The following is a 27,942-nucleotide window of genomic DNA, read 5'->3' as shown; positions in this document are numbered from 1 at the left end:
AATTTGGAGGTGAGAGTCACAGTGTGACAGCTTTATTGTATGTGGAGATAATATTTACATAGAAAACAATCTGCCTGCCACTCACACACACACACACACACACACACACACACACACTATCTCCATCCATATGCTCCCCCTCCAACACTGACACTCAGTCTTGTCACACTTCACTCCCCTGCACCCTCCTTTGCTGTCACTACGCTCCCTCCCTCTCATTTCCTCCTCATGGCTGCAGGCCGTGGTGTCCTCGGCGTGAGAAACCGGCACGCTCACTGGAGAACGCAGCGCCACCAGGAGCCGGGAGCGCCATCCTCCGCTCCTTCAGACTGGCCGTCTTTTCCTTCACCGTTGTCATCATCATCGTCCTCGTAATCTAAATTTGACAAGGAGGTCATAAGGATTCGTCATGACGTGCATCATCTAAAATTAACATGATAGTGAAATCTGCAATTCCATGGTAACTCATCAAGCGTGTGCGTCAGTAAATGAAGACATGAAAAGGTGTGAAATTGCAGTGTGTGTGTGTGTGTGTCTGTACCATCAGTGTCCTCATCATCTTCTGTGTCCCCCTCTGACTCCAGCAAACAGGACTCCAATCGAGTGTCTCTCTTTGCTGTGATGTCACCCCTGTAACATTTACACCCGCAATGAATTAAACACTTAATATCAATAGAACTGTGTGTCAAAGTCAGTTAAATCCGTTCGCACATTTTAAATCCCAGTATAGCTTTAGAATTAGCAATGCAGTTGACCGTGGAAGGGATAATGAATATGCAAATAAGAAATATAATCAAGCAGTTTAGACTAAACTTTAACTGAGTAGTGTTGACATGTATTGCACCCACCTCTGCTTTCCAGAACTGGGGAGCTGCTCCCATACGATGAGGTTGCGACCTCCAGTGACCCACCGGTGGTCTCCGCTCCCTGTGGTCCACGCCGCAAAGCAGAGGATTCTGGGAGCATCGGGCCAGGTCAGAGAGGCCAGGTACCGACACTGAGGCTGAGAGAATACTTGAGGGAGATGAAGGAAAAGGGGGGTCAACAGAGGAAAACAAAGTGGTTTCGATTTTGTCTTAAGTCCTTAAAGTGCTTTCACCCTCTCAGAGTGGAGCGAGTAACTTCTGGTTGCACATGGTATACTCTGCAACTCACAATTTAGAGAGCTCTCTCCATTCGCCAGGTCATAGCAGGAGCCAATTAGGAGGCCTCCTGTCTGGTGAACACAATCTGTTACCCCGGTGATGCTGCTGTGATTGGTCAGTCTGGACATCGTTCCTATGATAATTGGACAGATGTTAGGTGGAGGGATTATGCAAATGTTCCTACATCTACCTTCCTTATTCAATCTTTCTCTCTCTATCTGACACACACACACACACACACACACACACACACACACACACACACTGCCCATTGCCCATCCCAGAGCTCACCGGTCCTCCAGTACAGGATCTTGAGCCAGGCTCGACCGTAAGCCAGGAACACTCGGTCTCCCCGCGGGCTGAGGGTGAGACGCCCGCCAGGCCCCCCTCCGCAGGCCGTCACCTGGCCGCTCCAGTTGTGCAGCAGCCTCAGGGGGTCTCGATCCGAACACCGGTTCTCCCACACAGAGACCCCTCCCTCAGCCGAGCCGCTGAACACCAGCGGACCCTGAGACTGTGGAGGGCACAGGAGACACGGTTGTCATGGTGATCTGAGTCTTTACCCAGTGTGTGTCTGTGTGTGTGTGTGTGTGTGTGTGTGACAGACAGAGAGATAGATAGATACACAGAAAAAGGGGGAGAGAGTGCATGTATGTAAATGGAAAAGAAGTGTGTTAACAGTTTCAAAATGTACATCTCTGTGCCGCTCTTGGTTATAAATGGATTGTGCGCTTTGCATGATAAACAACAAAGAGTACGACAATGATGCGCCACGCTTTAATGCTTTAGGCATATTTTGATGATTGCAAATTGAAAAAATGTGCACATGCAGCTCTGGATTTCAATATCCATAAAAAGCCTTTTTGCTCAAAATATGTACAGTATTCTCTCTAAAATTGGCAGAGCTCCACAGCTTACATCTCAACAAATATCTTTGATTTCCATTTGAAAACAATAAACAAGGAAAGCTTGTGTGAGGATAAGAGTGTAGAAATATAGCTGTTTGATTTCCTGAGGAGAGGCTTTTTCACAAATTAATAATTAAGACTTCTAAAACTACTTGAGACGGCATCTACAGAGCGAGAAACGTTGGCATGTTTTTGTGTTCTTAAAAATAGGCTGAACATGAAAAAACAGCTTGAGCATCCTCAGCGTGGACAGCATATCATGGCTAGTAGGTGAGTGACCCACCCACCTGGATCGAAGTGACTGCTTCCTGGTGAGCGTTGATTGATTGGCAGTTTTCAAAAGTGTGCCAGCTCCAGGCTTGAACTTTCCCCCCGTCTGAGGGGTGACAGAGTGTGAGGTTAACATGTGCTGACAGGCGGCTGGCAGTCATTATTGTTGGTCACGGTCGACCCACCTGAGCCTGACTGCCAAAACCAAGCGCCTCCATCTCTCTGATTCAGCCCGATAGCCCTGCGCTACACTCACTAACTCACTGCCAGATGATGCCACTGGACGTACACACGCACTGGCATTCATACAAACACGCATGTACATGTCTGCTCCAAAACACATACACATACATACAAATACGATGTGATACGACAACATCTAAGTCCAATTATTCTGTTCACTGAGTCACTAGCTTTTCGTTTTTCCACACGCACCTGCTCTCCACACAAAAACACACCTGATCCAGTGATGATGTAGCCGTCTTCCTCTGGCACGAAGCAGAGCGCAGTCACAGCGTTGAACGTGTAAATAGACTTAACACATTGCCCTGGAGGTAACGGGAAAATACTCATTTAATTGACGGGACACAGACCACCAGTCACACAGACATACATTGATTACGATGCACAAGCGTTTTCCAGACAGAGCCCAGAGGCTCCGTCTACCTTAATATATACATGTATATATGTGTGTGTGTGTGTGTGTGTGTGTGTGTGTGTGTGTGTGTGTGTATTTGTGTGGTTAAGCGTACCAATGCTCAGGGCCCAGATCTTCACATAGCAGTCAGCCGAGCCACTCAAAATAAACCTCTCCTTGTCGGACAAAGACAGGGACCAGGCTGGCGAGAGGGCAAACACAGACAAAGGAGCGGGAGGGGACAGAGGATGAGGAGGAGGAGGAGGAGGACGACGAAGGAACAGGGATCAGAAGAAGAGAAAGAGAAGAGGACAAAAAGATTAAGCTGAGAGGAAGCTGTAAATAAGTGATGATGTACAAAATGAAAAAAATAGACAGATTGTAAGAAGGAGGCAAAGAGAGAATAGACCTGATTTAAAAAAAGAAAAATAATTAGATGATGAACACTGTTACTTTAGTTAGATTGAGCTGCATCATTTATGCTCTGTAACTCTCGACTTGGTATTTTAAGTTGGGGAACCAGGTGGGGAGGGAGTGTAGGAGGAGAGCCGGAGAGGGCGTTGGAGTTCAAGTGATGGAAGGCTGCCTGCTTCAGACAGACAGTGAACTCTCTAAAGTGTCTGCTGAGGTTATCTCTCACTGGGGTTGATCTGATGAACTGCTCCTATAATTACCAGACTGCAGGACACAGGCATTACTCAGCTGCAGTGGGTGTGTGTGTGTGTGTGTGTGTCCTCACCCAGCCTCTTGCAGTACTCAGGGGGAGGTGCAGACAGACAGGTGACCCCACTAGTGTGACCCCCCAGGTTCTTGTGCTCTGTTGCCGTGGGAACGTGCCACACCTTCACTGTCGTATCTCGGCTTCGAGGAGAGAGACGGACAGAGAGAGAAAGAGAGGATGCAGGGAGATAAAAGAGGAGTTACAGTGAGTGTGAGAAGGCGGCGAAAACAAGCAAAGTTAAAAGGCGTTCAACATGAATCGCAAGAGATTTGCACCGAGTGGTCGGGGTAGTGGAAGAAAAACAAATGCGTATCAGACAGCGAGGGAGAGAGCGGGAGCATATTAAGTGATAAATTAGGTGAAATGTTCACTTTGCACATCCATTATGCAAATCAGGGCTTCCTTCCTGCCTTTACCTTCCAGAAACGACCAGGTTGTCAACGGCAACCACACAGGTGACGATGTCATTGTGACCCGCCAACAGCCTCAAGCGAAACTTTGCCTTCTCCCACGACGATTTGAGGGATGTAAATGCAGCTTCTGTAAAAGAAATGATGTTTGCAATTAGCCATGTTGCCTCATCAGCACCCCTGCTTGTTAATCTACACAGTTCTTCAATATGGATTAGTCTGCCAATGCGAAGCGCGGGGCTAATTTAGCTCCAAGGATGCAAAACGCGGGTCCTGTCTTCAGGGAAGCAAAGGCAGCCGGTTTGTTTTAATACTGGCATCCACATGAGCTTGTTAGAGACTCCTCAGGGCATACAAGTATAATCTGATTTTAGATGTTAATCGCAAATTAGGGCACTGCATTGTACTTTAGCTGCCTGCGATAAACTGTAATAACAATCTCTTCAGCACATCATCCCACCTTGCTGTCGAAGTTGCTGCTCATTGTCAAAATCAGGAGAGCCCGCTGACACGTCTCGGCAGTGATCTGACACCTTGGCCGGCTCCGTCCTTTCCTGCTGTCTGTCTATCTCTGCTCCCCCTCCTGTCTCCCTCTGCCTGGCAGCCGGTGCTGGCGTTGCTTGAGCTTTGGACTCCTCTTCTCCCTTAAGGATCTTGGAGGCTGGAGGCGTTTGTGATGGAAGGGCCTCGGGGGCATCCTCCCTGTGCCAGTGCAGAAAGCAAGAGCTGAATGATTAATCAAGACGCAAACTGCACTCAGCATCCTTTGTGACAGGGAGCATACCTGTAGAGGATCTCCAAGTCCCACACAAACAAAAACAGTACTTCCTAATGAGCTCCTAGTCTGTGTATTAGAAAGAATACGTGCGTTCATCCAGTTTGATGTTAATACCCGCACATGGTGATATCAGTGATCTGCCCCGAGGGGGTTTACATTGAGGATAACATCCCTGAATGATGTTTACATGACACATAATGAACAGCAGAAAGTTCCCATTTTCTTGAAGCGTGACAGTATTTGACCTCTAGTGTGTTTGGATAGACATACAAAAATGATCAAAGTCTTCAAAGTGAATGTTGTTGCTTTTGAAGAATTACGCTTCTCTCCATCTGCCCCCCCTTGCTGGTACCTCTCCCTCACTTCCTTACACTTGTCTTTTCATCTTCTCCTTTTTTCCGTCTCCCACAATCCCCAGAGTTTGCTGCGGGCCAGAAAGCTGCAGCTGAAGCTCAGCCAATCTGGAACGCAGCTCCGCCTTCCTGGAGATCTGAGGGGGAAGAAGGCACGAGATTGGTTGTAGACCAAGCTACTAAATCCACAAGTTGTTTATATGCACAACCAACACACTCAGCATGTCTTGATTTATTAGACCGCAACTGGCGACATACGCCATACTCCTGTCTGATTGTGGCTTATGAAACATGCATGAATGAGTGAATCTGGCTTGTCAACTCGATATTAAGTGGCTGTTTGTGTGTTAAAGGAGCACTGCGCCAGCTTTACACATAAAGGTCTGCTACTTTAATTGAGAAAAGACTTTTATGATGCATTTTGTCGCTCTGGTGGAGCTTTGTTAAATCTTATGATGTAATAGCCAACAAAGATAGGAATGAGTTGCACTGTGGGAAATGTAGGATGCAGTGTTTAGGGGGGTTTCACCCTTACTGGAGACTAGCAGTCAGATCTGCTACTTCAATTTAGTAAAAGTAATACCTCAATGTAAAAATAATCCTTTGATGGTAAAAGTTCTGGATTTAAAACATGGATGTGTGTGTGTGTACTTAATAAGAAGATAATCCATTGTAAATAATGTGTAATATTACTTTATAGGGAATTCAATTGTTATTTTTGTTTTACAATCATTTTATGGTTAGTTCTAGGCAATTTCACCATACACTATAAGTTCAGACAAAGGAAATGCAACGTATTCACAGAAATTAATCATGGCTACTATACCAGTAACCTTCACCATCACTACCAAATGATCTTCAGCTGTGGATGTGTGGAAAACCACTGTATGCATCTATTTTCCTGTGTCCGATTAGGGGATTTAAGGGTAGCTCAGAAAATTAAAAAAACACTGCTGTAGAGTATGGCCATAACTTACAGAATTCAGATTCTGGCCTTTAACATACTGAGGCTCTCCTGAAGTTCATGATAATTATTTTTTCTGATGCACTCTGCTCAAAGTGTATGCGTCTGATCTCCCAGATTCCTTGGGCAAAAGCTGTCAAATTATTCATTCCACTATTATTATTAATTCATGTCAATCACATGTTTCTTTTTTATGATATCAACACTATCACTCCTCATATGAAGCCTTACTTCATAATTTTTGTAGCATTCCAACACCATTAGAATATCATCTATATTTAACCATATGAGCTTGGCCAATATGTGCCGAATTTGATATATACTTTATTGGACTGTATTAATATGCAACACTACTCTACTGAAGGTTAGTGAAGATGGATATTTGTTGTAATGTTTTTCATTCTGACTAAATCTGTCTACGGTGGAGTAAAGTCTGAGTTGCAGTCATAACCTGTTGTTACACCAGAGGGAAATCTATTCAGGATTTGCCGAAGTCACACAGATAACACACAGATCACACTGGGAGAAAAAAAGGCTGATGAAGTGTTTCTGTACCTTAAATCTCTCTTCTGGGGTAAGACTGATTTTTATTTCCAGATTTTCAATCTGCCTTAACTTCTTCTGCAGCTTCCTCACCTCCCCCATTTGAAGCTCTGTGCTTGTTTAAAGCGCCGCGGGGTTAACTACACTTCAAACTGCCCGACTGACTCTCAGTTTGTCAGAAAGTGTCGAAGACACAACATTGCCTTTTAATGAAATGTCTGGAGAGGTTTAAATAAATAAAGATGCAGCAAACGGCTCGGCATTGTGCTGGGGAGACGTGTCGCCGGATGTTGACGTGACAGTAGACGTGTATAACTGTCCTTACAGCGACATCACGTGGACCGTTAAAGCACTGCCTTGAAAAACGGTTAACTATAAACATAACTGTACAGTACATTTACAGTTTCCATCCGAATTCATTTAAGCAGACGTGATTGTGTCCGTTTTTACACGATACATGCAGTTAATTAACATAATAAAAGTCTAACTAACTAAAAGTCACTTTGTCAACTGGAGGACAGTAACACTGCGCTGCCTTCAGGTACCATTCCATTAGCTCGTATTTTCTAATCTCCACGTCTTAAATGAGATCACAAATGAAACAAACAAACAAACAAACAAAAAACAATAGTGGCCGTTTTATTTTGGAAATTAAGAGCTAGAAAGTCCATTTGCACCTCCGCAGCAAGGTGAAGAGGAGAAAACGTGTCACAGGAAAGACATTCATACATCAATGTTTTATTTGATAAAAACTGATGTCGTATGCTTGACAACTAAACATCACCAAGTGTTAGCAGGCATACACATATAAATCTGATTAGTTTTACAGACGAGGGAAAATGACATATAGTACATATAATAAATTGCATATTTTTATGATCAGCTGTTGAAAGGGCAACGTCCAAACATCATTTTTTTTCCCAAAAAAACAGTGCAGTAGAAAATTGGGGATTTTCTAAATCACACACCAGTGATGGACGTATTGTATTGTAGTGGACTGTATTACACTGTATGGTACTACTTTACTGTGCAAAACTGAACTATGCTGCGTCCTCAAAGTGTCTTTTTATTGTCCAAAATATAAAATTTATCCCAATGTAGGACAAGGAAAACCAACAAATTGTCACATTTGAGTGGCTGAAACCATTAAATGTTTGGCATTTTCGCTTGAAAATGGCTTAAACGATTAATTAATTATTAAAATAGATGTCGATTTTCTGACAATCAACTAAATAATGAGTCTATTAACCATTGCAGCTTTAGTCACAAATGGGCATTGCTTGGCTATAAACTGTCACAAGCCAAAAAAGTTTGAAACTAGCCTCACTTGCTCTGTGTAAGGGCCCCCTGATCCTGCAGACCCAAAGATGGATTACCAATGGGGCAACTGCCCTGGGGCTCCAGATTCTCAGAGACCAAAGACCCCAAAATGGTCTGGGAGAGCTGGGCGCCCCTGGCAGGTAAATTTAGCCCTTGTTGGACCCCAGGGCCTGTGTTGGCTTCTTAGGTAATCCTTCAATGGTGTGAGGAGGACAAGGAAGATTTAAGGTTGATAATTATTCAATTAGAGTGAACGAATTTAGCAGTTTTAAGGCATAAATTAGTAATTTCAGGGCACACATCATTAACTCCAAGGAAGTACTTAAGTACTTTGAGGGTATAAATTACTAACCTGAGTGGAAATATATTAAGCGCACAATTTAGTGATATGAAGGAATAAAAAAAAGACTGCTCATTAGAGAGAACAAATTATATTCGGCGGAACTATATATCAAAAGTTTCTCATGACCCTGACACCTACCGGACTCTCTTACTTCCCGACAGCACTTGAATACAGCATACTGGCTGCCTCCCCTCACAACTTGAAGCTCAAATCTAACAAAGTAAACCCAAACAATCGGGTACGGAAGTGGTTAATATCCGTATATATTCCCCATTTAACTGCCGCTGTAAGGATACCATCCACCTGACCGAGGAACACCTGACATTTTAGATATTCATAAATTAACTGTCCCTCAGTTACAGGAAGTGACATCACCACACACACTTCTTTTGTCTGACGACCTTATCCGGAGGAAGTGAAGCTTAGACGAGGCAGCGGCTTCACCGGAGAGAAAAAAAAACCTTAGAAAAAAAAAAAAAGCAAAGAGGGGGAAAAAAACTTCACTGGTTTGCAGGAATTTGGACAGATTTTGGAAACTGTGACCAAATTGTCCCGACCCACGAGAGTTCCGGGGAGGGAGACGGAGTCGTCGTTACCGGTAAACGCCACTATTCTCCATGCAGTCGGTAGTATTTGTTGGTAGATTTGCATGACTCTGCTGCCGCCCCTCCACCCGTCTCCACAGCCGGAAGTCTGTGAGGATGGTCTATTGGTTTTTTTCTCTTCGCTTCAGTTTTTTTTATCCTTTGGTTTTTTTTGCTTTGCTTGTTATTTTTTTCCCAAGCAGGAGGGCACCACAGACACACTGTACCGTCTGCTAGCTAACTGCATGTTAATCAGCTCGTAAGGCCTGATTAACTACAAGATGCAAGGAGCCGAAATGGAGTCCTTGTGTTGAGCTACGGCTTTATATAAACATTACATATATCTGTAATGGTGTGGCATTTCATAAAAGTTAGCGATGTTTGGTGTTTTCTAGCTCATTCAGCGCGATTGGGGTCTGTCGAGCCAACTTATAGCTAAGAAGTTGAATCTGTTGTAAATACCACAAAATTGAGGTCAGTTACTGTGTGTTGGTGCTCAAAACCATTAAACCTTACAGTTGAAGTCCAGTAAAGAAAGTTGAATATTGATTTACATAATCGATGTCATTAACATTCCTGGAGTATAATCTTTGATGTACACTTTAAACTGCGTTGAGCCAAACACCATCTTAATCTCAGACACCAACATCTTATTTTTGTTTTTTAAACCCTATTCATGGTCTTTGGCTGTCTTCTCAGTATCTCTCTTCCATTCTGTTAGTTATTAAACCTTTTATAATTCCTCCTATCAGTCAGATTATCTCTTTTTTTAAATTGGACCTCTGCCAGTAGGATCCCACAAGGCTGGGCCGCATTACCAACCGGGCAAAGTGAGCTACTGCCCGAGAGCCCCATACCGCCAGAGGCCCTCAAAAACCCCAGCTTCACTGTGTGGCAATTAGTTTGTCACAGCAGATATGTTGACTTGTCATAGTAGGAAAAACACACGTGTGACAAACGGCATGAACGATGGCTCTTTTTTGTTCAAGTGTCCCAGTACACCATGACAAGTGTGACAGTGAGCCAGCATGCACAACACCAGGACCCTGAAACTGAAGCAGCTAAATGGAATTCAGCCATCATTAATTTTATTGTAATTTGGCCGATGGTAATGTTTTCTTGGAATATGCACCACCAAAGCACAATATTAGTTGACCCGCCCTAAGGTGTGTCGAAATTGGGTTTTAAAGGTGAACTCCACTGATTTTACACATCACAGTCTTTTTACAGTTGGTGGGGAGTACTACTGGAAATGTAAAAAAAGTTTGATAAATTGCCTCAAGTGATTGGGGCTGAAGACTACAAGTTTGGAAATCTGGGGGTGTGGAGTTATCAGACCTCTGTAGCCCGCTCCTAATCGCTGCTTGATGCTCAATGTTTCATAAGCCGCCACTAGCATGGCACACCCAAATCTCAGATCGAATGTAGAGTTGCATTGTGGGTAATGTAGGGCCGTGGTTTGACAGGGGCTAAAAAAGACAAATGTCTCAGTTCTGCTGCGTCGGTTCTGATTTGTCCATCTTGAATCTGACAATGTTATAGAAGTGCAATGCTAAATGGGTGAAGTGCTCTTTTAAGCTCTACAATATTTTATCTGCTGTTTGCTTAAAAGCATATTACTAAATGAAATTGTGAATTACCACAAATGAAATTGCCACACAGCAAACCTGGGGTTTAATGGGAGATTAATAGGAGCGCAGCAGCTATCATGATGTGATCGATTGAATATGAAGAACCAATCTGTGATGTCGACTAAACAAAATTACAGCTACTTAATTAATTTATTCTTGAAGAGATCCACTTGAACAATGAAACAATGAGATATATCCACTTCTATGTTTGTCAACTAATCATTATTGGAAATGTAGGCCTGTAGTACAGATATATATACTGTCAATAACCATCTAGCGTTGGTTCTTGTGTTAAAAGACCTGTCAATCAAGTTGGGAGTTATAACCGGTTACACTTCTTTGTCATTTTTATGAATATTTGCATCTCAAAATGTGATATTTCACTTTTGTTTAAATAGGGATAATTTGAGTGAAATTGGATTGTGCCTTTAACTGCTATGGTCTGTGCACTGATGGTTATGTCTATAGAACTGGTACGTCATATTTATTACTGTAAAGTAACCAGTGGTAGTACTGACTAGGTCATTGCAGTAATTCACTGTTGCTGCTTTTGTGTCATTGCAGAAATGATGGAAGATTCTCATTTTAATTCATCGTATTTCTGGTCTCCCATCCCCACTGTGCCAGGACAGGTAAGTCTGATCAAGAAATCGAGAATATGCAGTTCCTTTGGGATTGATGTGAAGAAGAGGCTCCTTTTGAGGAGTGTTTTGTGACTAAAAGAAAACGATTGAGGGAGTCCAGTATGGTTAATCAAATGAAGAATCTCCTCTCTGCTGACAGATTGAGAATGCCATGTTCCTGAACAAGGTGAAAGAGCAACAGGAAAAGAATGCTACCTTCTCTCCTTCATCTGCATCCCACTACCAAACAGCTCTTCTCACCATCCCCACTCCTGGGACAAAGACAGATGGAGGAGGGCAGGCTGGTAGCGTGGCACACCTCCACCCTCCTCACAGCACCCAGAACATGCTGCCTGTCCCCTCCACAGGCATCATGACAGCAGGTGAGTCGGTCTCTGCACGGAGAGGCCCCTGGGTCTTCCTCCGTTTGAGTCTCTACTTGTTTACTCCACGATACATGTGACATCATATCTAATGATCAAAGTACAATTTCAAATCAGAGGAAGAGCAAAGGTTGTGGCTGGATTAAGATCCCATGAGTTTAGTTCTGAACCATAAAATAACAGTGATGCATTAGATAATTTAGTTGATGAGAGCAAATTGAAATTCCAGTTACTTGGGGCCTCCAGGCTGCACTATGGGCTAAGAGCACACAATGACAGTAAAATGAACACCTGTGTGTCTCAATTTATGCTACAACCTCAGGGGTTTCTTCAGATATTGGAACAGCAGCACTGTGCTATCTTACTACTTCCAGGTTTAGCATATAATACACAAAATGTGCTGGTAATAAATGTTTGAAACTGAATTATGGAGAAATCCCTGAACTTCGAGGACACTGTTCATAATCATGGGAAGAACACTGTCCACAATTGTAGACTTTTGAATTCCTCTTCGCCTTTGTAATGTGTGATTTTTTTTTTCTGTCTCTCTTGATTTCTGTCTGTCACTTTTCGGTGAAGCGGGTCTGGTCATCACAACTCCTCAGGGAACACTAGTCTCTCCCACCTCCTCTCAATCGTTTGTCTCTGGTCATCCAGCTACGACCATGATTGTTTCAGCACTCCATTCTCAAGGTAAAACACACATACCATACTGTAAGATATGTCTTGTGTATGTTTCTGAAATGTAATGCCGTAATATAAGTAAGTAATAAAAGACTGGCCTTTCATGCACACAAGTTCTCATTGCAATTTATAATTTCACAGACGTCAGTGCTAACCTTTGAGGCTACGAGAATCAGAAGAAACAAATTGTATTTTAAGTCAAGACTCAGGAGACCAATAAAATCAAATGATGCACTATTTAATGTTGCGTTAATGATTTTGTACATGATCAGACCTGCTGGCTTTTGTAAGTGTCCTTTTCACTGTTCCCAGGCTGTGAGAGAGAAAATAAAATTAGGTTTTGTTCATTTTGCTTGTAATGATATCTCTGAGTTATGAACCCAATTGAGCACTTCCCTTCAAAGCACAGATTGTTCTCAGGAGTTACACAGCAACAAGAACAAGGAACCAGAAAATGAGAAGCTAATTAATGATATAATTGCTTATCCAGGCCGTGCTAGTAACTTCTGATTCCACGCCTTCAAGTTAATCAGTTTTTCTAAAAAATATCTTCCACATTTTATTTATTAAATGTTTTGAAGGAAGCAATATTTAGAGTTTTATAATCATTTCAACTTGTTTTTTAAACAGATTTTTCAATAAGAAATAGCCACAGAGATTATATATCCTCACTCGTTCAAATGTCAATTACACCTGAAAGAATAAGCACAGTTAAAAATACAAGACTTTCATTTTCAGTTTGATGTCAATAGACCTACAGGCCAACATGTAGAGAGCAGTTGATATACAGAAGGGCTCATTAGAAACTTTAACAACTGTTCCTGATGCTGGTCGGTTCAAGACTATTCTCTCCTCTTAACCTGCTGCTGTTGATCCTGTTGTAGACAAAAAAGAAGGGGATGGAGCGTCCCATTTGGTGGTGATGCCAGCGCCCTCCAAACGAGGCAGAAAGAAGAAGACAACACTGTCCAGGGTTGGTCCCGCAGGAAATGAAACACTAATACTGGCTCATCTGACAGCCGGCGGCCAGGTAAGAAAACACAGATGTAGGAATGGAAATCTGAGATTAAAAAAAGATCAGATGACTTATATTATTATTAATATTATTTTTCACAGCTGGCATCTCTGCAGCATCATACTGGAGACCCATATGACCTGTCAAATGAAGAGGAAGACCATGGCCCAAAAGACAGCACAAAGACTTACAGGTACAGTGTCAAAACAACACCTGCTGTGCACCCCCCCCCCCCCCCCCCCCCCCCGCTCAGTTTCTCCTCGCTCTAGCTGTGGAATGCACGCACACCTGTTCCTCTGTGTCCTGTCGAAATCAGCATAGAGATGTTCAGCTTTTATAGATGAACTAGGCGCTGCTGAATATGAGCATTTGCACACACAGACACCGCTCCTAAACACACTTCACTGCATGTTGTGGCAGAACATGCCTACTTTGTAGTGGACAGTTGATTCTTTCTCTTAATGTATTTGAGATACAAATGCTTCATAGACGCTCTCTCTCCACCTCTGCACACACTGGACATGAATTGCTACCTGGCCTCTGCTGTCCTCTTTGTGTTTTATATAGCATGCTCTTTGAGTTGTAAACTCTCAAGCACTCTTGTGTCCTGCTCTTTCACTTTTTATAGTGTCTACGTACCTTTCCCTGTCAGTTTTTCACTGATTTCTCCCTTGACATCTCTCACTGTGTTTACGTGTCTACATTTGATTTAACCCAACTCCCCCATCTTAATTTATCTTATATTCATTTTCCTTTTTATTGTAAGTTTCATTTTCTATCCTATCTTATTTCCTTAATTCCCCTGTCTCCTTCCTACAACCTTCATCTCCTTTTTTTGTTTTCCTTTTCCATCATCCTCTCTTGTGTCTCCTTGTCTGTATATGTATCCCTCTCCTTCCTTCTTGTTCTTCCATCCCGCCCTCCCATTTCTGTGTCTCTCCGCCTGTAGGTGCCGGATGTGTGCGGCGACCTTCCTCAGTAAGTCTGACATGCAGATCCACTCCAAGTCGCACACAGAGGCCAAACCTCACAAGTGTCCTCACTGCGCCAAGTCATTCGCCAACTCCAGCTACCTGGCCCAGCACATCCGCATCCACAGCGGGGCCAAGCCTTACACCTGCTCCTACTGCCAGAAATCTTTCAGGCAACTCAGTCATTTACAGCAGCACACACGGTACTGCAGACCCCCCCACCCCCTCTCTCTCCGTTACCAACCCCGTACCATATTCCCCTGTCCTGTTAACTTGTCCTGCCAAGTGCCTTTTAGAAGCCCAGACTCCAGTCTTCTTCTTCCTCCTGAGGAAGAGATTGGAGGGGTGTGCAGATGCATATTTCACTGCCATGTAGTTGGCTCGCATGCTATCAGGTCCTTCCAGAAATGACCTTTTCAGAAAATTAGAATTCAAATTACACCTTTTTTTTTTTAAGTTAGGCTTAGTCCATAAGCAGATTTTTCATAATTTATACAAAAATTAGAATGGCCATTTTAAATGCATGGAGCTCTGTTATATTAATTGATATGATTAGAATATTTTACCCTTTCTTTTTTCATTTCCGTGTGTGTGCCCAATACTTGCTTCTCTCCGTACTGTTTGCCTTGCATTTTCATCGCATTTTCCTGCTTTACACGTGTCTTTTGCCTGCATGTTCTGTCATTTCTTCTGCCAGTGCTTCTTCAACAGAAACCCACACATACACATTTAGAAATACATGTTGAAATGAAGGTTTACTCAGACTTAGTTCCATTTTGCTTCCCCATGTAACCCGTTGTGTTATTGTTTGGTATACTTCCTTATCAATGCTTTTTCTCACGTTCTCCATTGAATGGTGATGTGCGATCCTTTGCTGCCATGCTCTGCTTTACTGTTCTCTGCACTCATTTCAATTTACAGTCATTTCTGGAGGCATGTTGATCTAAATGGATGCATTTGTAAAACCTTTAAGTTACATTTATTACATTTAATTTTTGTTTTTCAGTTTTGTTCTTCTATTTATTATTTACACCCAAATCATCTAGGGCAGAAGGATATGTGTAAAAAGTCAAAATAATTCACTCTTTTACTTTGTTATTCTGTGATTGTGTGTCACTTTTGGGTGTTTATATCGACACATGAAATTTAAAGGAACATACATTACAACTGGCACTGTGTAGAGCAGTAAATGTGTAAAATGATACTGTTCAATACAATTTCCAAAAATTTTAGTGCTCCATCTTCTCTTTACTTGACTGGAATGGCCTTCCTGAGGTTTTGATAAACTGAGACAATCACTTTGAAGTGTGTGTCAAGCATAGTATCATGTGTTTTTTCTCAGTCTATCTTTTCAATCCTGTTTCCTTTTCTCTTTCACCCTCCTGTCTGCCCTCATCAGGAACCACACAGAGTCAAAGCCTCACAAGTGTCCCCATTGTACCAAGTCATTTGCCAACTCTAGCTACCTGGCCCAACATGTCCGCATCCACACAGGAGTGAAACCCTACTCCTGCTCCTTCTGCCAAAAGAGCTTCAGACAGCTCAGTCACCTTCAGCAGCACAACAGGTAAGTGAGTCACTGGTCTTGGGTTTCTCATCTGCCTCAGTGTCTTTCTGCGGTCAGGTTAGATCACCATGAAAGTGATAGGAGTCCTTGTATGTACATGTATGTGTTTGTTTGTGTTTTTTATTCAGGATTCACACTGGAGATCGGCCATACAAGTGTTCCCATCCAGGCTGTGAGAAATCCTTCACGCAACTCTCAAATTTACAGGTGTGAAAGACTGTACTTTTCTTCTCATAGAGTGGGTGCATGTAATGTGTTTATTATTACCTCACAGAGCACGTCGCTGTACTGTAAAACTTAAATAACCATTTTTTCCCCAGTCCCATCGGCGTCAACACAACAAGGACAAGCCCTACAAGTGCACCAACTGCAATAAAGGTTACATCGATGCAGCAAGCCTGGAGGTGCACATGTCCACACACACGGTCAAACACGCGAGGATCTACTCGTGTGGTCTCTGCAACCGCACTTATACCTCAGTAAGACAAATGTACTTTTCTGATGACCATTTCTACATGAAACACTCTGAATTGCCTCTCTGGTATCAGAGAACTGGCAGCTACTTTACATCTTGTAGTCATGTGTCCACTGTTTTCCCTCTGCCTATTCTCCTCTCATCTCAGGAGACATATCTGGTGAAACACATGGAGAAACACAACCCAGACCAGTTAACTGCACCAGCAGTCGTAGCAGCACAGTCGGCACAACAGCATAACCAAAGCCAGGGCCAGGCTGGAGCTCAGAGACAGGTAGAGAGCGCAGATGGAGGATCGAGCCGGGCTGGGAGCGGAGGAGCGGGTGGCGGCCAGCAGGGACAGAGCCAGAGCAACTACCCCCACACAGACACCATCTCCTGTCCATTCGACTTGCACCAGTATAAGACAGTTTCTGCCAGTGACATCCAGTACAAACCAGTCAGTGTAGCTGACCTTACTTCCCACAAGGACCTCTGTCTCACTGTGTCAGCATCCACCATTCAAGTGGAGCACCTCAACTCTTAGAGGTGATGAAAGAAGGGAGTTTGGGGGGGGTGGGAGAGGTAAAATTAATTTAAGAAATGGAGGATGGACAATCGAAGGATTAAAGCAATACTAAGATGATACAAGAACTTTGGAACACATGACTGTGCCTGAACAATGGTTTGAGGCAGACAGGACAACCTATATGGTGACACAGTATACTGAAGACTATAATTTTGTTTTATTTTTTTAGTTTGTCTCTTTTTTTCTTTCTGCCTTGTTTAATTTGTTTTCCTGTTGCTTAGCTGTCCTGTCTGAGTAGAAAGTGCATGTAAAGGCTGCAATAAAGTATGTTTCAGTCCATCACAGTGATGGTTTTATGATAGGGAGAGTCAAAGAGAGTTCTTCTCTTTATTGTTTTATCACCTGCCGTTCCCTACAAATACAGCTTTGGCCATTGCGATTAATGGTCTTTCTGTTGATGGAATTGGTAGTTGACTGTGAAGGTAAATTTTTATACTTTCGTACAGAGACTTTCAGTTTTTACATCAGTGTTCATACCTCTACTATGTTGTAAAATATATGCCCACAATTAATTCTTTTTAACTTTAAAAGGGACATAGAGGTTATTTCCTTTTCAGGAAAGAAAAAATATCAATCAAGTATATATAGATATATACTACCACTTTATAAAGTATGATTGTGTGTTTAAAGGATGTGGTAATCCATATAACCTACTTAGGCCCATTCGCAGGCCTTCACATGACCTTCTGGGAAGTGATGAGCCGGTTCACGTTTCATGTAATATTATTGTACTGCTTTGTGTGTATGTCCTAAAAGTAATGTTATCAAAATATGTTCTTGCTATTATACTTCCACAATAATAATGTTTATAATACTTCTTTACAGACACACTGACACATCTGAAATTTGTGTTTTTTTTCAGCTCATAATACAATAAACCCTCTGAAATGTTTCTCACTGGTGTTTTTTTTTCTGTTTCAGTCTAATGCCAAATTAATTATTTCCTTATGTGCCATAGTGGGCTTATGAAGGGACATTCATTTAGGGCTGTTAATAAAAACGTGTAATCTGCTGATTATTCAATGAATTCATCAATCGTTTGCTATAAAATGTCAGAAAATAATGAAATGCCATAATAGAAATTTCCCAAAGCTCAAGTTGACCTTTCAGATGGCAGTCCAAAACCCAAAGATTGGCTTAGAAAAAGAAAAGAACCAATGATCAAAATACTTTGATTTATTTTCTGTCGATTTAGTATTTGATTAATTGACCAATCGTTTCAGCTCTGCATTCATTACATGTAAATACCTTTTAATTTGGTCAAGAAAACTATTACCAGGGTATTTGAGATTTACCTGAAAAAGAGAAGCAAATACTGTTCTGCTCGTGTTATACATCATGGTCTTAATGATGCTACTGTGCATCCAGGTATATTTATTGTTTTAGGCATGTCTGCTCTGCTGGAATGTGCTAATGTGTGAGGTGTTTACAAAAGTGGACTGTACCAATAAAGAGGAAGGGGGTTTACTGTCAGTTTAGCCAACATTTTCTTGGTACGTGCATGTAATGATACTTCAAGTAAAGCCGTTTACTCGGCGTAAAGCTAATTCTAAATAAAATAATCTAAATAAAGCCAAAATGATCTAAATTCGGACAGTTTGCGAACACTGAAATGTGGTCTCGTCCACCATTCTCTGCAGTCTGCAGTGGATATGGCGTCACTGAAAAGTGTAGGAGTCGAGAAACTTCATCCATGTAAATAGCGTCAATAAGAAAGCTGTGTGACAAGCTGTAGGCAGCAATACACAGTACTTTATTTATTTACCAGTTTATTTTTAAGTATGCCTCGGAAAAAGCCATTCAGCAACAAACAGAAGAAGAAACAGCTACAAGTCAAACGGGAGAGAAAGAGAGGTGACTACATTTGCCGTTAGCGTTACCATGCTAGCGTTAGCAGTTAGCTAACGGTTTGCGCTTCACAGCTAAATGTGAGAAGCACGAACAGTTGTGTGTCTGTGTAGTGTTAGGTTAAGCAAGATGTTCAAGTAGAGACCAGACCACTTATTTAGCCTGCATAATAAACCACTATGTTTTCTGTCAGCTAGCTGTAACAACAAGCAGTGTGATATAACTTGCCTTCGAATGAGTATAAATAGTACAACATAATAGCACAGGCTTGCGGGTTTTATACAGAAACGTTAAACATTGCGTATCCATTTGATTTCTAGCCTTCAACAATACATGATAGAGTTCCAAATTAGCAGAGGTCGTGGGGTAGAGTAATGTCAATAATAATGTAATTTCAAAACACCACTTAACAATGATTACATGTTGGCTTAAAGATGTCCATGTGCTTGACATATATTTAAGTACTAGCACAGGACAAAGCCATTAGATATAATTTTATTTCCAAAACATGTGTTTGTGCGACTGTTAAAGTTGTTTACTTGCCACCAAATTTAGAAATGTTATTTATTCCTTCACATTTCAAAAATGTAGACTTCATACCTCACTTAAGTCTCACTAACGCTATTCAAAAACCTTTTAAGATCTGAGTTCAGTTATACCCTGACTTAAAAATATTATTCATTTTCATATCAAGGCCAGGCCCCATCTTCTGTTCACTGTTAACCCCAAACAAGCAATGTCCTCTAGCACATTTCTCAACACAAATTTCTTTAGAGATCAATTTATGTAAGATTTTTTTAAATCAGTTTGGACTTTTGTAACTTTATTTACGCAAGTATAAACAACCTGTTATTAACCAAGGTTAAATAATATGGTGGTTAATAGCTCCATCAGTGGTGGAGCCCATTGTAGAGGCAGAGTAGACTTCTCATCAATTTAGTAAGATAATTTAACAATTAGAAACAAGCTTGTTATTTTGTTATATTGTTTGTAAAATTTTATATTGAAAGTTGTCAGCATTTATTCTTGTGAAGATGCCACACTTCCTCCTGGATTGGGACTTGGCTGAAGACACCTGATGAGAAGCATATCGATATCTGTAACAGCCAATATGAGGGGGAAAAGTAGATCTTGGTATTGGATTCAAGAAAGCTGATTAGTATGTGATGTATGCCTTTGTTTGACTGTGACTTCCAGGTGACACAGGTTCTGGGCCAAGCAGCCGCAATGCCAGTGTGGAGCGTGGAGGAGAGCGTCAGTCGGACACCTCAGACAGTGAGACCACTGATGTTAGGAGAATAAATCAGCAGCCCTTCAGCAGAGAAGGTAGATATGACCCTAACAGGTGAGTTGTCAATGTCATTACTCATACTCACATTGATTCATTTTCATTAAAAGAATGGTATTGTGAAAGATTTAAGATTCTGCTGAGATAAATACACATTGTGCACTAGGTGTGTTTCAGGATTCAGACATTCAGGGTTACATAAAATGCATTGCCCGGACCAACACTGGTGTCCGTGTTTTCAAACATTGACATAAGCCCCTTTCACACCAGCAGTCTTTGCCTGAAATGTTCAGGAACACTTGATGTGTGAATGTGAGAAAGGATAGATATTCAGGGAAATCTGTACCGCTAATTTCTAACCTCAAGACCTATTAACATTTCTGGGAATGAAAGCAGTAACATTGCAGGGCCAATCACGTCAAGGGTTACTTCCTTCTGACGAAGGGCGCTTTCACATGAAGCAAGCGAACCAATGACAAGACTCCATTGATGATGTAATTGAATCTGCGACTTGTTTACGGTTGCCTTGCAAAGCTTTTGCGGGTGATTTGTTGAATATTAAATGCATTACAAGAACAGCTCTTCGCCCGCCATGTTCCTAAAAACAATAAGAGAGGTCTTCCACCGAGTGGATCACGTTTTAAATTTGCATGTTCTGAAAATTATTTAAATCATCAATTTTTTGTGATAGTAGCCTTATTGACATCCCCCTTGCACTCCTTTCTTCAGGTTCCGACTGCACTTTGAGAAGGAGAGTAAAGAGGACGTGGAAAAGAGGAAGAAGTTAGCCAGGGAGAAGGTGCTGCAGCCGGTCTCAGACAAAGAACTTGAGATCGACATCAATGACATCTACCCCTCAGAGAAAGGTCTGGCTGTTCTTTAATGCTTCCCACATGACAATCTCAAAATGAGCCAAACAGATGAGCAGAGTAGGTTAATGGAGTGGGTCACGGTTTGACACTCTGAAACTTGATTATTCACTGCCAGGTCTTGGTCTCCCTCGACGGCCGTCCTGGAATTATGAGATGACACGAGAGAACCTGCTGAGGAAAGAGGAGAAGTCGTACAGAGACTACCTGGATGACCTACACTCCAGAAACCCGCCTGGCTCTCTCAGCCATTTTGAGCACAATCTGGAGGTATGTTATTAATTGATGCACTCCGTTGATAAACTCCATTGGTGCACCAGAAACTTTTCTTTTATTCCTATTTATTTAATTTTGTTTTGAAATCAAACAATTAGACCAGATGTGGGGCATAACAATGCCATGGTGAATGACGCAGCTTAATTTTTGTTTTACAAGATTCAACCTTTTGTTAGCAACCTAAACTAACTCAGACAAAGATGAAAACTTACCAAGATGGTGGACTGAATTTTGCACAATGCCAGAAACATGGCAGTTACTGCTATTGCATATTAATACCCCAGTTCAGATAATTTGCCAGTCTGTGTCCTTGCAATGAACCCAGCAAGTCAAAAATTCACTCCATTCTTTGTATTAAATCACTCTGCACGTGATGCAATACAGTTCAGACCTCACCAATTTCCTGGTGAACCAGGATTAGTCCATTTATTAACCTTCTCCCATGTACACACTTGATTTCAACCCTCTCTCCCCTCAGTATTAATTGTTTTCTTCAGCTGAGAGCAGTAGGTTTAGCATTCAGTCGTTTAATTATTTTTGTTATATGAGAACCAGGTTTTAAAAGCTCAGAGTGCCAGCACCTTTTCTGAGCAAAATTAGTTTTATAAATCCTGTTGAACCCTTTGACAACAGATAACAGCATGAAGAAATCCTGCTTGTTAATGACTTTCCTGTAAACTGATAATTACCCAGCAGTTTTGCTTTGCCACTCTCGTCTTAAAGACATAACTGTTGAGGTTGTTATCCAGTGTAACACCAGGATGTACTATGAACTGAATACTTCATTGTGGTAAAGTTGGATCATGTAGGGAAGTAAGAATTGTATGACATACCTGTGTATTTTCTGATATTTTACCAAGTACCATTGCATCTTTCATGCTGTGATATTGCTCAGGCTGTGAAAATGGTAACACTATTTTTCAAATTCAAACACCCTGCAGATCATTTAATTTCAAAGCGTGGGTTGAGCTCAGGAGGCACAGTAGAAGCTGGGCTTGAGCAGCTGGTGGTGTGATAAGTGACTCTCAGTAATCTAGAGATGATGGCTTTTTAAGTGGAGCTGAGGATCAAAATGATGGAAAAAATAACATGAATAAGCTGCTTGTTTGAACAGATTGTTTTGCCTGTTAGACTGGATATTATTTTCATAGTATTTCAATTGAGCATTAAACAGAAAAATAAATATTAGCCTAAAGTAGTTTTAAAAAAATCCAAATCTTTTACCATTGTTTCCTAATGAGCTTTCATGCTGAATAAAAACAAAAATTGTGGATTAATTACTTTTTTGGTCTACAATATTAAACCTCACCTTACTTCCCCATTCCCTTTTTCTTTCTTTTAGACATGGAGGCAGCTATGGAGAGTGTTGGAGATGTCAGATGTCATTCTGCTCATCGTGGACATCAGGCATCCGGTAGGTGATGTAAGCAAAAGGTCCATATGCAAGATGGATCAGACCACTAGATGGAGACACAGTCGACATCCATCTGAACAGCTGACATGGTGTTAATTATTTATCAGTTTATTTACATGACACATTTTCAAATTTGTCATGTTTTTATTTGGCAATTTGGTCATAGACACATATATATATAATGTTGTATCTTTGGAGATAAAAGCAAAACTTAAGACCCTCAGATCAGCAGTTCAGTTTAGCAATGTCTCACGTTTGTGTGTGTCTAATTAAATCTTACATATATTGTTGTAGTTGTGTTGATAAACTCAGTGAACATGGTTGCATTTAACACTGTTCAAGATGTGTGTCAGTGTGATTTGCTTTTCATGATTTGATTCCAAGTTAAAATTAAACCCAGTTCTTTGGTTCTAATTATAAAACATCAGCTCCTGACATACTTATTCTAACTTCTAACATGCCAGATATACTTTATTTGAAGTGAATTAGGTTCCTTTATTTAGAGTTTCCAGTATTATGTAAAGTTAAAAACAGCACAACTTGTCTTGCTCCTATTAATAAGGGTGTGATCTAGTGGTTTATTTCTTGAAAAGGCCATAATTACTATTTTAACAAGGTGTATCCTCATGCAAACCACCCAGGTGCTGCAGTTCCCTCCAACCCTGTACCACTACATCACAGGAGATCTCCAGAAGCAGGTGGTCCTGGTGTTGAACAAAGCCGACCTGTGTCCTCCCCCACTGGTGATCGCCTGGAAACACTACATGACCTCCCAGTTCCCCCATCTGCAAATAGTCTGCTTCACCTCCCACCCTGGACAACCCTACAGCACAGGTGAGGGGAGGCAGAATAGGGGGAGGGTGGGAGGTAGGGAGAAACTGGTGGGATAGGAAGAGGACTGAGTGACATATAAAAGATGACATCAGTCATTGAAATTGAAATAAACTTGCCACTCAGTGAATTTATTTGAGTGCAATATCACCAGAATAACCTGACTGGCTCTTGTTGCGATAAGAATAACCATTTGTCTGTCTGTCTGCTGGCTTGTAGTTCTCCAGAAGAAGAGGATGAGGAGGAAGGCTGACTGGAATCACGCAGGAGGTCTTCTAGATATCCTCAAGGCCTGTCAGGAGATCACAGCAGGGAGAGGTGGGCGTCTGTCTACTCTTAATCTTCAATGCTCATAATAAAACCATAATAACTCAGGCATCTGTCAGCTGTCCACTCTGTGAACATCGTAGCACATGCACATGTTGATCTTCAAAGTGTTACTTCTTGTTTTCAAAGTTGACCTATCCAGCTGGGAGCAGAAAATTCAGAGAGATGCTGTTGCTGAGCGACTGGATGTGGAGCGGCCAGATGAAGGAGCAGAGTCGGTGCTGATGGAGCATCAAAGTGACAGCGCTATGGAGATGAGCAGCCCATCTCAGGAGCTCTACAAAGATGGGATTCTCACACTGGGCTGCATAGGTACACATCTGAGTTGTCACTTATAAGTCAAAGCTTATCTGGGGACTCAATTTAATGTCACTTCAGTTTGATTAAGAAAGAAAACAAGGTCCACCCTATCCCTTATTGGACCTGTTGAATGTTCTTCTCTGTTGATAATTTGATAATCTGATATTCAAAATGTAAAAACTACAGTAAACCAACAGGTTAATGTCTTAACACATTGACACACGTGTCCACATGAAGTAAATCATACTGTATTGCAACTGCTGCACAACAAATTCCCTTGGGATGAATAAAGTTCCATCTAATCTTATCTTAAAATATACTGTAGTTAAAGGCTTCAGTATGAAAATGTATGAAGAATACAGTTGAACTTGACCACTGGACAACTTCAGGCTAGCATCAGCAAACTGAATTAGGAACATAATTTGTAAATATTAAAGACTGATCTTAAACCTATCCTTTTCCCCCCCAGGCTTTCCGAATGTTGGCAAGTCATCTGTTATAAACAGCCTTGTGGGTAGGAAAGTGGTTAGCGTGTCTCGAACCCCAGGCCACACCAAATACTTCCAGACCTACTACCTCACCCCGACAGTCAAACTCTGTGACTGCCCTGGACTGGTTTTCCCCTCCCGTGTCAATAAACAGTTACAGGTACAAGCTCACTTGAGAGCAGATGTGACTTTGAGTTTACTCGCCTGTTTATGCTCAATAGAAATTTAATTGTGTTGAACAACACAGTTGCACATCTCTGGGAAGATGGGCTATTGATTTTATATATTCCCACTTATCTTTCAAAGGCTGTTGATGAATTCCAGGGTTGTTTTTGTGATAGCTGCTCAACTTTTCAAACATTTTTGTAATACTGTTTTGCCAATTTCAAAATTGATTTTGATCTTTTTGTTTTTTCTTATTGAACTTTTTCTTTCTTCCTCTTGTCTTTTATCTCTGCCTTTTCTTTTATTTTCTCTAGATTCTGGCAGGCATTTACCCGGTGTCTCAGCTGCAGGAGCCCTACAGCTCAGTTGGTTATCTGTGCGAAAGGACCCCTTTCCTCTCTGTCCTGAAGCTCAACCATCCCAGTTTGCTGGAGAACAAAGCCCACCAAAGAACCCAGGGTTCTGAAGAGCTCAGCTGGACTGCCTGGGATGTGTGTGAGGGTAAGCCGATTCTCAGTGGCACCAATCATGTGCACAGTTACTCACCACTTTTCCACCACCTCAGTACACCAACATACTGAGAGGCGAATGGCCAACTTAAACCCTAAATAGGCACCAAAGTCATGACCCATGACCCCCAGTTTCTTAAAATTTGGCGCAAACATCCGCTTGGACACAAAGCTGAACTGATTAAAGTGGTGTTGGCCATAACTCAAGAATTGATGACCATATTTCACAGCTGGTCGGGCACTGAATTGGTGACAGTTTTGATTCAAAGGTCACTGTGACCTCAAAATGACCTTGACAAACACATTTTTGGCCATAACTCAAGAATTGATGCAGTAATTAAGACAAAGACAAAATTTCACAGAAGTTTAATGAGATACAACGATGAAGTGATTACATTTTTTTACCCAAAAGGTCAAAGGTTAAGGTTCACTGTGACAATATAATGTCCCGAAAAAACACTCTTTTGGCCATTATTCAACTACATAACTCTGGGACAGAAGGGGAGATTGTGACCATATTTCACAATATGGTCACATATTTTGGTCGGACTTGCCATTGTGACCTCAAAATAGGTTTTTAGCCATTCATCATACATATGTATCATCAATATAGTGATAACATCCATTTAGCCAAAATAAGATACACGTTATACCTTTTATTCAATTCATTACATATATGAATCTGGGCAGATATGGATTTAAACTGCAACGTAACTGGATGGTGGAGGCATAAAGCAACAAATTCTAGTTGTTGGCTGGAAAAAAAATAAAAAAATAAGAATATCACCAAACCTTTCCTTTGATTATGGCTAATACTATGATATGTTATACTGTCACTAACAACTGTCGTTATAATACTCCATCTCTCTTTACGTTCTTTAGCATGGGCAGACAGGAGAGGCTATAAGACGGCAAAAGCAGCTCGCAACGATGTTTACCGTGCCGCTAACAGTCTCCTGCGGTTGGCAATTGATGGCAGATTGTGCCTCTGCCTGAGACCACCTGGCTACAGCTGCCTGAGAGGTAAAAGAGGCTCTTCCATGACTCATCATCTCAGCTTCAAGTGTATTTGAAAAGTTAAAACGGCAGATGGGTAGAATTAATTTATTTTTGGGGATTATTTATGGTCTGCAGAGCATTGGGAAAATCACCCAGACTTGCCAGAGATTATGGCTCTTCAAGGAAGGGCGACTGAGGAGGAAGGGACAGGAGAGAGGGATGATGACGATGACGGAGAGTCCAGCACCGAGCCAGAGGAAGAGAGAGACCGGGACGCAGACGATGATGAGGATGGAGATGATGAAGATGAGGGGTTTGGACATCCAAGACAGAAGGAGGATAAACCATCTGGCTTCACTGTCAACATGTACAATGTCCTTCGGGAAAATGAGTGCGAGTGAAAACATGGAGAAAGATGAGCAGGAAGACATAAGTTGTTCCTCTTCTCCAACTTTTCCCCATTTACCCCAACGCACTTTTCATCTCTTTTTTCCCTGCATTCCTTCTCAGTTTTTCTTGCATCTCCACTCCTCATGTCATTACCTTCTCTGTACATTGACATGATCTATTCTAATCCATTCACCCTGTTTCCTTCCTTCCTATAATATACAGAGCATATTCATGTATCCCATGCTGTGCCTCTGCTCTGCTTCTTCCTCCATGAAGCTTATTCTTTTGGTGTCGCTTCTAGGAATGGGTTTGGTTTGGTTTGATTTAATTTTTATTTTTATTTTTCTTGCATGTAGTTCTCAGAGTAACTTCCCTCAGCCTGGAATAATCAACCAACTGGTTTTCAATCTCTTTATTGATATGTGACTTCACAGCTGAGATGCCAAAGTTCAGGAAAGGATGATACAACAAATCAGGTGCACTGTCGATATGATGTCATTCATTGGAGCAGCCGTTTGGCTCTCAGAGCAGCTGGAGATTTAAGAACATGACTCTAAATCTTCTTTATGGACCACAGTTAGTCACAACTTTGGTTAAAGGGTGTGGGATGGGATATGGGAGATATTAGACCAAAAACCTGGTGGTTAGACCAGTATTACAACTCTGTCAGGGGTTCATTTATCTGAACTTGGTTTTGATTTAGATTATACTGTATCTGAGAGTGATATTTTATTTGGTGTGGTTCTACAAAGTGAGCAGGAAATTAAAAAAATGGGGGTGGGGGAGGGAAGGGTAGTTGAAATCTGTATTGCTGGACGAGGTTGTTTCAGGAATTTAACCTGTAGTGTTTTAACTACTACAAAATGATCCTTAGATGCTGATAGAGATCTACAGTATTTAGTGCAGGATTTTGGCAACACTCATTCAGCAAGTTTATATTGCTAATGGCAGTACAGTGGGTTAGATCCAACAAACTGCTTAAAAATCAATTACAGGAATAGTTCAACATTTTGTGAAATACACTTATTTGCTTTCTTCACTCTTGTATCTGTCCGGTAAATATGAATTTGGAGACAGGAGAGCTTTGCACGAAGACTGGAAACAGGAGGAAACAGCTAGCCTATCTCTGTCCAAAGGCAACAAAAAATGCCTACCAGGACTGCTAAACATCACCAATTACCATGTTTTTAGTTACACCAAAGTGTGAAAATTAAAATAAAAGAAATGTTTTTATAGGGAGAGTTTGTATTTTCTATTTATGTTTTTTTTTTTTTTTTTTCATATTTCTTTGCCGTGTGCAGTTACTGCCTAGACTCTGCTGGTTGCCTGGTAACCTCGCGGTGAT

The 27,942-nt window shown here is 41.5% G+C and overlaps 3 protein-coding genes across 4 annotated transcripts; 2 read left to right on the top strand and 1 right to left on the bottom strand.

Annotated features, from left to right (window-relative positions):
- Positions 1 to 2: 2 nt before the first annotated feature.
- On the bottom strand, positions 3 to 7,003 carry LOC139289797 (uncharacterized). The gene is made up of 13 exons (XM_070911435.1): positions 6,742 to 7,003; positions 5,241 to 5,359; positions 4,552 to 4,793; positions 4,098 to 4,221; positions 3,700 to 3,821; positions 3,076 to 3,162; positions 2,782 to 2,871; positions 2,341 to 2,429; positions 1,437 to 1,659; positions 1,156 to 1,278; positions 849 to 1,014; positions 542 to 630; positions 3 to 376 (listed from the first exon to the last, which is right to left on the bottom strand). Exons 1-13 carry the CDS (start codon positions 6,829 to 6,831, stop codon positions 273 to 275), a joined length of 1,668 nt encoding a protein of 555 aa, XP_070767536.1. The 5' UTR covers positions 6,832 to 7,003; the 3' UTR covers positions 3 to 272.
- Positions 7,004 to 8,977: 1,974 nt separating this feature from the next.
- Positions 8,978 to 16,851, top strand: znf384b (zinc finger protein 384 b). 2 transcript variants are annotated; one of them, XM_070911433.1, is made up of 11 exons: positions 8,978 to 8,990; positions 11,172 to 11,239; positions 11,391 to 11,613; positions 12,193 to 12,306; positions 13,182 to 13,327; positions 13,414 to 13,505; positions 14,262 to 14,486; positions 15,683 to 15,850; positions 15,979 to 16,057; positions 16,171 to 16,329; positions 16,474 to 16,851. In XM_070911433.1, exons 2-11 carry the CDS (start codon positions 11,174 to 11,176, stop codon positions 16,849 to 16,851), a joined length of 1,650 nt encoding a protein of 549 aa, XP_070767534.1. In that variant the 5' UTR covers positions 8,978 to 8,990; positions 11,172 to 11,173. The 2 variants fall into 2 exon arrangements, with proteins under 2 accessions (XP_070767534.1, XP_070767533.1); XM_070911432.1 differs by having other exon boundaries at positions 16,171 to 16,851.
- Positions 16,852 to 18,674: 1,823 nt separating this feature from the next.
- On the top strand, positions 18,675 to 27,191 carry gnl1 (guanine nucleotide binding protein-like 1). Its single transcript, XM_070912469.1, has 12 exons — positions 18,675 to 18,762; positions 19,948 to 20,086; positions 20,759 to 20,895; positions 21,017 to 21,168; positions 22,517 to 22,588; positions 23,230 to 23,422; positions 23,639 to 23,737; positions 23,876 to 24,058; positions 24,516 to 24,694; positions 25,014 to 25,200; positions 26,091 to 26,231; positions 26,343 to 27,191. The coding sequence occupies exons 1-12, from the start codon at positions 18,675 to 18,677 to the stop codon at positions 26,606 to 26,608; spliced, it is 1,836 nt and encodes a 611-aa protein (XP_070768570.1). The 3' UTR covers positions 26,609 to 27,191.
- Positions 27,192 to 27,942: the final 751 nt, after the last annotated feature.

The sequence above is a fragment of the Enoplosus armatus genome, chromosome 9, assembly GCF_043641665.1.
Source record: "Enoplosus armatus isolate fEnoArm2 chromosome 9, fEnoArm2.hap1, whole genome shotgun sequence".
Lineage (NCBI taxonomy): Eukaryota > Metazoa > Chordata > Actinopteri > Centrarchiformes > Enoplosidae > Enoplosus > Enoplosus armatus.
The sequence above is the reverse complement of the archived record's forward strand: the minus strand, read 5'-3'. Positions and strand labels throughout refer to the sequence as shown.